This window comes from Salmo salar, chromosome 03, assembly GCF_965601325.2.
Source record: "Salmo salar chromosome 03, fSalSal1, whole genome shotgun sequence".
In the NCBI taxonomy this organism is placed as follows: domain Eukaryota; kingdom Metazoa; phylum Chordata; class Actinopteri; order Salmoniformes; family Salmonidae; genus Salmo; species Salmo salar.
In genome coordinates this window covers 104,105,310-104,117,500 of record NC_138293.1, presented here as the reverse complement: position 1 = coordinate 104,117,500, position 12,191 = coordinate 104,105,310, and the positions used below count along the sequence as shown (strand labels likewise).

General features: G+C 52.4%; 1 protein-coding gene across 7 annotated transcripts in view; it reads right to left on the bottom strand.

Moving 5' to 3' along the window:
• Positions 1 to 12,191, bottom strand: part of LOC106592806 (trinucleotide repeat-containing gene 6A protein) — a 72,893-nt gene that overhangs the window by 30,042 nt on the left and 30,660 nt on the right. For 6 of the 7 annotated variants that reach the window (XM_082972989.1, XM_082972988.1, XM_082972990.1 and 3 more), the window contains 4 exons: positions 10,148 to 10,195; positions 8,099 to 8,193; positions 2,105 to 4,703; positions 1 to 170 (listed from right to left, as the gene is read on the bottom strand). The exon at positions 1 to 170 is cut by the window's left edge and continues 55 nt beyond it. In XM_082972989.1, coding sequence (XP_082829115.1) covers positions 1 to 170; positions 2,105 to 4,703; positions 8,099 to 8,193; positions 10,148 to 10,193 — 2,910 coding nt within the window. In that variant the 5' untranslated portion in view covers positions 10,194 to 10,195. The remainder of the gene's footprint in view (positions 171 to 2,104; positions 4,704 to 8,098; positions 8,194 to 10,147; positions 10,196 to 12,191) is intronic. The other variant, XM_082972993.1, reaches the window with a different exon arrangement.

The following is a 12,191-nucleotide window of genomic DNA, read 5'->3' as shown; positions in this document are numbered from 1 at the left end:
GTCCCCTCTGTCTCTGTCCCCTCTGTGTCCCAGCTCCTCCCAGGTGGAGCTGGTGTCCATGGGTTTCCCCCAGGCCGATGTCCCGTTGTCCACAGAGACAGGGGGGCCTGACGGCTCACACCACGTTCCTGACTCCATCTTCTGGGGACCTCCGTACTGTTCACCCCAGCCTGGAGGCAGGAGAGGGGGGGGAGAGGAAAGATGGGGAGAGAGGCGGAGGTATGTGAGATGGAGATTCCTAAATGGCAGGTAACTTTGTACCTTCTGAACTCTGCTGTTGTACTGATCAATAACAGACGAGCTGGGCTTCTAGTCTCAGACGGATCAATAACAGTCGTTTAGCGCCTAGCATGAGGCTAGCGTTTAGCGCCTAGCATGAGGCTAGCGTTTAGCGCCTAGCATGAGGCTAGCGTTTAGCGCCTAGCATGAGGCTAGCGTTTAGCGCCTAGCATGAGGCTATCTGGGAGTGGTTTATATAGAGCCCTGGATCTGGGAGTGGTTTATATAGAGCCCTGGATCTGGGAGTGGTTTATATAGAGCCCTGGATCTGGGAGTGGTTTATATAGAGCCCTGGATCTGGGAGTGGTTTATATAGAGCCCTGGATCTGGGAGTGGTTTATATAGAGCCCTGGATCTGGGAGTGGTTTATATAGAGCCCTGGATCTGGGAGTGGTTTATATAGAGCCCTGGATCTGGGAGTGGTTTATATAGAGCCCTGGATCTGGGAGTGGTTTATATAGAGCCCTGGATCTGGGAGGGGTTTATATAGAGCCCTGGATCTGGGAGTGGTTTATATAGAGCCCTGGATCTGGGAGTGGTTTTATATAGAGCCCTGGATCTGGGAGTGGTTTATATAGAGCCCTGGATCTGGGAGGGATTTATATAGAGCCCTGGATCTGGGAGTGGTTTATATAGAGCCCTGGATCTGGGAGTGGTTTATATAGAGCCCTGGATCTGGGAGTGGTTTATATAGAGCCCTGGATCTGGGAGTGGTTTTATACAGCCCTGGATCTGGGAGTGGTTTTATACAGCCCTGGATCTGGGAGGGGTTTATATAGAGCCCTGGATCTGGGAGTGGTTTATATAGAGCCCTGGATCTGGGAGGGGTTTATATACAGCCCTGGATCTGGGAGGGGTTTATATACAGCCCTGGATCTGGGAGTGGTTTATATACAGCCCTGGATCTGGGAGTGGTTTATATAGAGCCCTGGATCTGGGAGTGGTTTATATAGAGCCCTGGATCTGGGAGTGGTTTATATAGAGCCCTGGATCTGGGAGTGGTTTATATAGAGCCCTGGATCTGGGAGTGATTTATATAGAGCCCTGGATCTGGGAGTGATTTATATAGAGCCCTGGATCTGGGAGGGATTTATATAGAGCCCTGGATCTGGGAGTGGTTTATATAGAGCCCTGGATCTGGGAGTGGTTTTATATAGAGCCCTGGACCTGGGAGGGGTTTATATAGAGCCCTGGATCTGGGAGTGGTTTATATAGAGCCCTGGATCTGGGAGTGGTTTATATAGAGCCCTGGACCTGGGAGGGGTTTATATAGAGCCCTGGATCTGGGAGTGGTTTATATAGAGCCCTGGATCTGGGAGTGGTTTATATAGAGCCCTGGATCTGGGAGTGGTTTATATAGAGCCCTGGATCTGGGAGTGGTTTATATAGAGCCCTGGATCTGGGAGGGGTTTATATAGAGCCCTGGATCTGGGAGGGGTTTATATAGAGCCCTGGATCTGGGAGTGGTTTATATAGAGCCCTGGATCTGGGAGGGTTTATATAGAGCCCTTTCTGTCTCCCCCCTTTCTGTCTCTCTCTCCCTGCAGTCTCCCCCCTTTCTGTCTCAGTCATCCCCCTTTCTCTCAGTCCCCACCCCCCCTGGAACTCTCTGTATTTCAGACCAAACAAAGGTCTGTGTTTCTGCCTGCTCTCACAGCTCAGAGAGAAAAATCAATGCTGTAGAACATTCCAGAAGGATGACGCAACCCAAACACACACACACACACACACACACACACACACACACACACACACACACACACACACACACAGTGTCCTCCACCTCCCCTTAGTGTGTGTGTGTGTGAAAGCTCCCTCCACTCACCAGGGCTGCAGGTCTTGTCCTTGTCGGCCATGTTGTTCAGGGGTGGTGGGGGCTGCTGGGTCTGCAGGGGTTTGGTCATGACCATGGCATCCTGCTCTGATTGGCTGGTCTTGTTCCACATATTAACCCCGCTACAGTTGTATTTGTTGGGGTCTCCCCATGCCGACGTCCCGTCGTCGATCTCCATCCGTCTCCTCACCGACTCTGGACTAGGCTCCTCCCACCCGGTAGGCTCCTCCTCTTTGTGGGAGGATCCAACAGGGACCGCCCCTCCAGTCCAGCCGCTGGGTTTGGAACCTCCGGGACCTGAGGGTTGGGGACCACCTGGTGGAAGTCCTCTAGGGTCCTGGCCAGGGTTGGAATTAGAGTCTGGGCTTTTACCCCAATCGGAAGGGGGCGCCGGGTCTCCCCAGTTCTGAGAAGGGTGGTTGGGCTTCATGGCCGACTCGCCCCATCCCCCTTGGGTCTGGTGGTTCTGGGGCTTGGGTCCGGGGATGGATACGGAGGGCTCTCCCCAGCCAGAGTGAGGGTTGTTGGGGCGTTCAGGGGTGTTGGACCCTCCGCTGCCACCCCAGGTGCTGCTGCTGTCGTCGGTGTGTGTGTTGGTGTTGACCGGGTGGCCGGGTTCACCCCATCCTCCAGACCCCGAACGGTCGCTGTCGTTGTCCCATCCCCCAGACCCGCTAGTCTTCTGGGGCTGGCCCCAGTAGCTGCTCCCTCCTCCTCTGGAGCGGTCTCCACCACCACTAGGGGCGCCCCAGCTCTGCTGCTTTTGGGGTTTAGGAGGGTTCGTCCAGGTGTTGGACTGATCTTCCTTCTGGCTGTTACCCCAGGTAGAGGAAGAGTTGCTGTTCTCCCATCCTCGCTCTCCTCCAGGGCCTTTGTTGTCTCTGTCTCCACACCCAGACAAGGTCTTCTGCTCTGCCCAGGCAGGCCCTCCTGACTCTGGGCTTGTATTTCCCGGCCCGTCCCCCCATCCTCCAGAGCTGGAGGTCTGAGAACGGGCTGCGTGGCTTTTCGATCCCCAGCCAGGGCCTCCGTTACCGGGCTTCCTGTCATCGGGTCTGGGGGCGGGAGAGGTGACGTCCCAGGCTGTGTTCTGGCGTATGGGGGTCTGACCCCAGCCGGTGTTGCAGAGGACACGGGGGTCCACGTCTGTACAGGAGAGGACTTGCTGAGTTGACCCAGGGAGGGGGACTCTTCGACGGGGATCGTTCCTGTCCCGGTCTAAGCTACGGCCTACAGAGCTCTCCCCGCTCCCCTCACTGCCTCCAGACGTACCCCAGCACCCGCTCGCATGTCCCTGCACTCCTCCTCCTCCTCCTCCTCCTCCCATCCTGAGGGCATCATCTTCAAGACTCTTCCAGCCGTTGGCTCCTCCCCCCGACTTCCGTCCGTCGCTGGAATCCTGAGATTTGTTGCCGGGCAACGAGCTCCACTCCCCATTGGGGGGTTGCCTGTTGGAGGAGGAGCCAGATGAAGAACAGGAGGAAGAGGAGGAGGCGCTGCCCCACGGTCGGGGGATGCCAGCAGGACCCACTCCGTTCCCGTTGATCCCACCTCCTCCAGTCCCCAAGGACAGGTTGTGAGGAGAGGAGGAAGCAGCGGGGCCAGAGTCCCACCTCCCTACAGGGGTCTTGCTGTTATTTTTACTGTTGTAAACAGCAGCAGCAGCAGCAGGGGAGGAGGGCTGGCCCTGTCCCTGGCCGTTCACAGTGTCTCCAGGGCCCGAAACCCCCCAGGGCTTAGAGAAGCCCCCTGCCAGGCCGTCGCTGTAGGGGTGCTGGGCGCCATAGAGGGTCCCGTTGGAGAGCTGATCTCCAGGCTCTGACCCTCCTCCTCCTCCTCCTCCTCCAGCTCCCCAGGAACGCTGCCCCGAGCCGGATTCGTTCCTCTGCACTGAGCCGCCCGTAGAGTTTGGTAAACTAGAGGTGTTTATGGCGTTAGTAGTGTTATTTGGTCCGTTGGTCGCTTCAGTGTTAAGGTGGTGAGTCTTGACAGTAGTATCATTCAGGAGGTGGTGCTGTTGTTCTGATAGAGACGGAGAGAGGCTGTCCGGCTGTATCGCTCCCCAGCCCAGAGAGCCTCCCTGCTGGCCAATCTTACAGCCAGAGGGTCCCTGGGGACCAGGCCAGGCACTGTGGTTAACATTTGGGTTCAAAGTGCTGGGGTTCACACCAGCTCCGTTGGCCGACGCCCGGTGGCTCGGCTTGTTGCCGCGGCTACCGTCGGCGGGGGCGGAGGCGTCGTTGTCGTCGGGGCCGGCGTTCATCGCCGAGCCGTTGGTCACGCCCCCCCACGGGCTTTTCACCGCCCCGTTACACATTATGACGTTATTGCTGCTGCTACAGGGAGGAGGGGCGCAGCCGTTAGTCACCGTCAGGGGGGAGAAGTGGTTCCCGTTACGGTCTCCGTTAACGCCGGGCGGCGACGACAACGTCATCACGGTGACCAAGTTCTTCTCCGAGCCGCCAGAGCTAGAGGCGGAGTCTGTGTCCATGCATTCTGAGGTGAGCTCGGGGTCGCTGCCGGAGCTGCTGCCGGATGCCGAGTTGGACGAGGAGGAAGGCGCGTCACTGCAGACCGAGTCTACCAGCACCTTGAAAAGAAAAATCAATTTTTATTAAGAAATAAAACGTTATTTATAAAAATCGAGCCTTTAAAAAAATTTACAAATTTAAAAAAGGGACCCAAATTCGCTTTACACTTGTATAAACATCCACATGGCAGTCAGAGATACTGAAATACATGGATATTGCGTCTGAAAACTAAAAAAAAAACGGTCCCAAATTCTGATCTTTTTAAAATCATATCTTTATCAGAACCAGTTTTTAACGGGCTTTTAAAGTTGACTTCAGCCGCAAAGGTTTAGGAGGAAAAACACCAATGAGATTGAATGTTTGAATTACTTTACAATAGGATACATATATTTGAATTGGAGACTAAATTCCTTCAAAAATATTAAAACACTAAAAGAAATATGCTTTTGATTTCACTATATTCAACACTGGATGAAACACGACAACAACAAAAACAATGACAATCATTTCAATTCAGCAGGAACGGGTTGCGGGAACGGGTTACAGAACGGGTAGGGGAACGCGTTGCGGAACGGATTGCGGAACGGGTTACAGAACGGGTTACAGAACGGGTAGGGGAACGCGTTGCGGAACGGGTTGCGGAACGGGTTACAGAACGGGTTACAGAACGGGTAGGGGAACGCGTTGCGGAATGCGTTGCGGAACGGGTAGGGGAACGCGTTACAGAACGGGTTGCGGAACGGGTTACAGAACGGGTAGGGGAACGCGTTGCGGAACGGGTTACAGAACGGGTAGGGGAACGGGTAGGGGAACGCGTTGCGGAACGGGTTACAGAACGGGTAGGGGAACGGGCAAGAAGCTTCTCGCTTCCAACACAGCTAACGACTGAGAGCAAGAAGCTTCTCGCTTCCAACATAGCTAACGACTGAGAGCAAGAAGCTTCTCGCTTCCAACATAGCTAACGACTGAGAGCAAGAAGCTTCTCGCTTCCAACATAGCTAACGACTGAGAGCAAGAAGCTTCTCGCTTCCAACACAGCTAACGACTGAGAGCAAGAAGCTTCTCGCTTCCAACATAGCTAACGACTGAGAGCAAGAAGCTTCTCGCTTCCAACACAGCTAACGACTGAGAGCAAGAAGCTTCTCGCTTCCAACACAGCTAACGACTGAGAGCAAGAAGCTTCTCGCTTCCAACACAGCTAACGACAGAGCAAGAAGCTTCTCGCTTCCAACACAGCTAACGACAGAGAGGAAGAAGCTTCTCGCTTCCAACACAGCTAACGACAGAGAGGAAGAAGCTTCTCGCTTCCAACACAGCTAACGACAGAGGAAGAAGCTTCTCGCTTCCAACACAGCTAACGACAGAGAGCAAGAAGCTTCTCGCTTCCAACATAGCTAACGACTGAGAGGAAGAAGCTTCTCGCTTCCAACACAGCTAACGACAGAGAGCAAGAAGCTTCTCGCTTCCAACATAGCTAACGACAGAGAGCAAGACGCTTCTCGCTTCCAACACAGCTAACGACTGAGAGCAAGACGCTTCTCGCTTCCAACACAGCTAACGACTGAGAGCAAGACGCTTCTCGCTTCCAACACAGCTAACGACTGAGCAAGACGCTTCTCGCTTCCAGCAAATTAAAGATAGGATAGCGATTGCTTTGCTACCCAAAACCAAAGTAATTCTGAACTGCTGAAATTACTGCAATACTGTTAATATATTTTCATGTCATTTTTTCCCCAGTCCTACCCACTGATGAAGCAACATCGGAAGGAAGTGTGAACAGCTTTAATGAACGCAAGCTACAGCGTACGACTACTTGTTGATTCAAATGACAAGCCGACCCACTTGTATTCAGAACCACGTTGTTGACTGACAACTTTACTAACTAGCTAGTTTATTATTCGGTCTAAACCCGTCTGATTTCATTACTAACTAGCTAGTTCACTATTCTGTCTAAACCAGTCTGATTTCATTACTAACTAGCTAGTTCACTATTCTGTCTAAACCAGTCTGATTTCATTACTAACTAGCTAGTTCACTATTCTGTCTAAACCAGTCTGATTTCATTACTAACTAGCTAGTTCACTATTCTGTCTAAAACCAGTCTGATTTCCAACACAGCTAACGACTGAGAGGAAGAAGCTTCTCGCTTCCAACATAGCTAACGACTGAGAGCAAGAAGCTTCTCGCTTCCAACATAGCTAACGACTGAGAGCAAGAAGCTTCTCGCTTCCAACACAGCTAACGACTGAGCAAGACGCTTCTCGCTTCCAGCAAATTAAAGATAGGATAGCGATTGCTTTGCTACCCAAAACCAAAGTAATTCTGAACTGCTGAAATTACTGCAATACTGTTAATATATTTTCATGTCATTTTTTCCCCAGTCCTACCCACTGATGAAGCAACATCGGAAGGAAGTGTGAACAGCTTTAATGAACGCAAGCTACAGCGTACGACTACTTGTTGATTCAAATGACAAGCCGACCCACTTGTATTCAGAACCACGTTGTTGACTGACAACTTTACTAACTAGCTAGTTTATTATTCGGTCTAAACCCGTCTGATTTCATTACTAACTAGCTAGTTCACTATTCTGTCTAAAACCAGTCTGATTTCATTACTAACTAGCTAGTTCACTATTCTGTCTAAACCAGTCTGATTTCATTACTAACTAGCTAATTCCTTATTCGGTCTAAACCAGTCTGATTTCATTACTAACTAGCTAGTTCACTATTCGGTCTAAACCAGTCTGATTTCATTACTAACTAGCTAGTTCACTATTCTGTCTAAACCAGTCTGATTTCATTACTAACTAGCTAGTTCACTATTCTGTCTAAAACCAGTCTGATTTCATTACTAACTAGCTAGTTCATTATTCAGTCTAAACCAGTCTGATTTCATTAACTAGCTAGTTCATTATTCAGTCTAAACCAGTCTGATTTCATTACTAACTAGCTAGTTCACTATTCTGTCTAAAACCAGTCTGATTTCATTACTAACTAGCTAGTTCATTATTCGGTCTAAACCAGTCTGATTTCATTACTAACTAGCTAGTTCACTATTCTGTCTAAAACCAGTCTGATTTCATTACTAACTAGCTAGTTCATTATTTGGTCTAAACCAGTTAGCTGCGACAGTCTCAGGTCAGGGAAGTTTGAGCTAGCGTTTTCACATTGGGCATGCTAACTAAACTTGGAAATGTTCCTGAAGTAAAATCATACAATAGTTTTTTTCCCTTTCTTTACATTACAGTAAAAGATTGAAATGATTTCAAAAACAACCAGAAAAAAAAAAACTAGATTTCCGTTCCATTTTTTTTTCGAGACATCCGAACGGGTTTCTCGTAAACCGCCTCACATTATAACGTTCCAAGATTAAAATACAAGTGAAACCCCCCCCCCCAAAAAACAACAAACATGGCGGTATATACACTTGGAGAAGCTCAGAGAATCCTCACCTTGCCCCAGTTACTGTTGGTGTCACTGCTGCAGGGAGAACCAGAGCTCCACGGGCAATTCTCATACTGCGAATCCAGGCCAGGGTGGTCCAAACCTGGGGACAGAAAGGGGGAGAGACGAAAGGGGTGGTGGTGGAAGTTTGGTTAGCTCACAAGAGAACACAAACACAAACCAGGACGTTCTTTCACTAATCATTGATCTGACGTGTGGATTGGTGGAAACGGGAGGGGTGGAACCCAGACGTTCACCTGTTACTGAGCGAGAAGAAGGAAAGGTGCCTTGTAGAAGTGCTCCAATGTCTCTCTGATCTCAATAACACGAGTACTCTCCCAGTGTCCCTCTAGCCCGGCCCAGTGTCCCTCTAGCCCGGCCCGGCCCAGTGTCCCTCTAACCCGGCCCAGTGTCCCTCTAACCCGGCCCGGCCCAGTGTCCCTCTAGCCCGGCCCGGCCCAGTGTCCCTCTAGCCCGGCCCGGCCCAGTGTCCCTCTAGCCCGGCCCGGCCCAGTGTCCCTCTAACCCGGCCCGGCCCAGTGTCCCTCTAACCGGTCCCAGTGTCTCTAACCCAGTCCCAGTGTCTCTAACCCAGTCCCAGTGTCTCTAACCCAGTCCCAGTGTCTCTAACCCAGTCCCAGTGTCTCTAACCCAGTCCCAGTGTCTCTAACCCAGTCCCAGTGTCTCTAACCCGGGGGGGGAGGGGAGAGACGGGAAAGGGAGGGGAGACGGGGGAGGGAGAGACGGGAGGGAGAGACGGGAAAGGGAGGGGGGAGGGGAGAGGTGAGAGGGAGGAGGGAGGGGCTGTTTATTCTTTTACGACGAGAACCTCTTCCTCCGTACTAAACTAACCCTTTCATGTCTCCTGTATCCGTTCTTCTCTTCTGGCAATTAGCCACCCTGCTTTTCTGTAAAGACTCGCTCCTTCTCACCAGTCACACACACACACACACACACACGGCGGCTGCCAATTCTCCTAGAATGTTGTCTAGTCTGCCTACTAAGTCAGAATGTCCCCCCCTTCTCCTCCTCCCACCCTCTCCTCCTCCTCCTCCTCCCTCCCCCTCCTCCTCCTCTCCCACCTCCTCTCCCCCGTTGTACCCTAACCCTACCTTTGAAGGAGCCCATGCTGTGACAAAAGTAGTTTTAAAAGTTGAATAGCAAGGTGAGACGATCTTAAAAGGTTAACCGTAAGAGAGATCAGATCAATTTATATGTATTTCACCTTTACTTAACCAGGTAGGCAAGTTGAGAAACAAGTTCTCATTTACAACTGCGACCTGGCCAAGAATAAAGCAAAGCAGTTCGACACTTAGAGTTACACATGGAATAAAACAAAACATACAGTGGAACAACTGGGCTTCAGGAATGACCTTGTTGTCTGACTGGAGTAGTACAGGCAGAGGTCCAGGAATGACCTTGTTGTCTGACTGGAGTAGTATAGGCAGAGGTCCAGGAATGACCTTGTTGTCTGACTGGAGTAGTACAGGCAGAGGTCCAGGAATGACCTTGTTGTCTGACTGGAGTAGTACAGGCAGAGGTCCAGGAAGGACCTTGTTGTCTGACTGGAGTAGTATAGGCAGAGGTCCAGGAATGACCTTGTTGTCTGACTGGAGTAGTATAGGCAGAGGTCCAGGAAGGACCTTGTTGTCTGACTGGAGTAGTACAGGCAGAGGTCCAGGAATGACCTTGTTGTCTGACTGGAGTAGTACAGGCAGAGGTCCAGGAATGACCTTGTTGTCTGACTGGAGTAGTACAGGCAGAGGTCCAGGAATGACCTTGTTGTCTGACTGGAGTAGTATAGGCAGAGGTCCAGGAAGGACCTTGTTGTCTGACTGGAGTAGTATAGGCAGAGGTCCAGGAATGACCTTGTTGTCTGACTGGAGTAGTATAGGCAGAGGTCCAGGAATGACCTTGTTGTCTGACTGGAGTAGTATAGGCAGAGGTCCAGGAATGACCTTGTTGTCTGACTGGAGTAGTATAGGCAGAGGTCCAGGAAGGCAGAGAGAAGAAGAGTCAAGGTCAAAGGGTAAAAAAAAATAAAAAAAGTTTGTCACCTGTTTGGTTAGGGGAGTGGCTGACCGAGTCCCGAATTGGAGCCATGCCTAGGATAAAGGACAGAAGAGAGGAACGAAAATGAGAGGGGGGATAGCGAGAGAGAGAGAGAGAGAGAGAGAGAGGGGATGGCGGGAGAGAGGGGGGATGGCGGGAGAGAGGGGGGATGGCGAGAGAGAGGGAGAGAGGGAGGATTAGAGGGAGGGAGGGAGGGAGGGGATGGCGGGAGAGAGGGGGGATGGCGGGAGAGAGGGGGGATGGCGGGAGAGAGGGGGGATGGCGAGAGAGAGGGAGAGAGGGAGGATTAGAGGGAGGGAGGGAGGGAGGGGATGGCGGGAGAGAGGGGGGATGGCGAGAGAGAGGGAGAGAGGGGATGGCGAGAGAGAGGGGATGGCGAGAGAGAGGGGATGGCGAGAGAGAGGGGATGGCGAGAGAGGGGGAGAGAGGGGATGGCGAGAGAGGGGAGAGAGGGGATGGCGAGAGAGGGAGGGAGGGGATGGCGAGAGAGGGAGGGAGGGGATGGCGAGAGAGAGGGAGGGGATGGCGAGAGAGAGGGAGGGGGATGGCGAGAGAGAGAGAGGGGATGGCGAGAGAGAGAGAGGGGATGGCGAGAGAAGAAAAACAATTAAATGTTAAAACAGCGTCAGGAAGACAAGCAGCCAAAGAAATAAAGCAGACACACTACCGCCGCCACCCGCAGACACACTACCGCCGCCACCCGCAGACACACTACCGCCGCCCCCCGCAGACACACTACCGCCGCCCCCCGCAGACACACTACCGCCGCCACCCGCAGACACACTACCGCCGCCCCCCGCAGACACACTACCGCCGCCCCCCGCAGACACACTACCGCCGCCACCCGCAGACACACTACCGCCGCCACCCGCAGACACACTACCGCCGCCACCCGCAGACACACTACCGCCGCCCCCCGCAGACACACTACCGCCGCCCCCCGCAGACACACTACCGCCGCCCCCCGCAGACACACTACCGCCGCCCCCCGCAGACACACTACCGCCGCAGACACTACCACCACCACCCGCAGACACTACCACCACCACCCGCAGACACTACCACCACCACCCGCAGACACTACCACCACCACCCGCAGACACTACCACCACCACCCGCAGACACTACCACCACCCCCAGACACTACCACCACCCCCAGACACTACCACCACCCCCAGACACTACCACCACCCCCAGACACTACCACCACCCCCAGACACTACCACCACCCCCAGACACTACCACCACCCCCAGACACTACTACTGTCGAGCTAAAGGCTAGGAACTGCCACTTTCAAGGAGCGCGACACTAATCCGGACGCTTATAAGAAATCGTCTCTGACGCTCGTCGGATGAGGCAGGGGGCTTGCAAACTATTACGGACGACGAAGGGAGACCCGGCCGCGAGCTGCCCAGTGAAGCGAGCCTACCAGACGAGCTAAATGCCTTTGATGTTCGCCTTGAGGCAAGCAACACTGAAGCATGCATGAGAGCACAAGCTGTTCCGGATGACTGTGTGATCACGCTCTCTGTAGCCGACGTGAGCAACACTTTTAAATAGGTCAACATTCCCAAGGACGCAGGGCCAGACGGATTACCAGGAACGTGGACTCAGAGTTTGCGCGGACAAACTGGTCTTCACTGACATTTTCAAACCACTCGCTGACCGAGTCTGTAATACCAACATGTTTCAAACAGACCACCATCCTGAGCCATAGAGGACCTTAGTGTTGACAGCACTAACCTACTGATACTAGAGGACCTTAGTGTTGACAGTACTAACCTACTGAGCCATAGAGGACCTTAGTGTTGACAGTTCTAACCTACTGAGCCATAGAGGACCTTAGTGTTGACAGTTCTAACCTACTGAGCCATAGAGGACCTTAGTGTTGCCAGTACTAACTTACTGAGCCATAGAGGACCTTAGTGTTGACAGTACTAACCTACTGAGCCATAGAGGACCTTAGTGTTGACAGTACTAACCTACTGAGCCATAGAGGACCTTAGTGTTGACAGTACTAACCTACT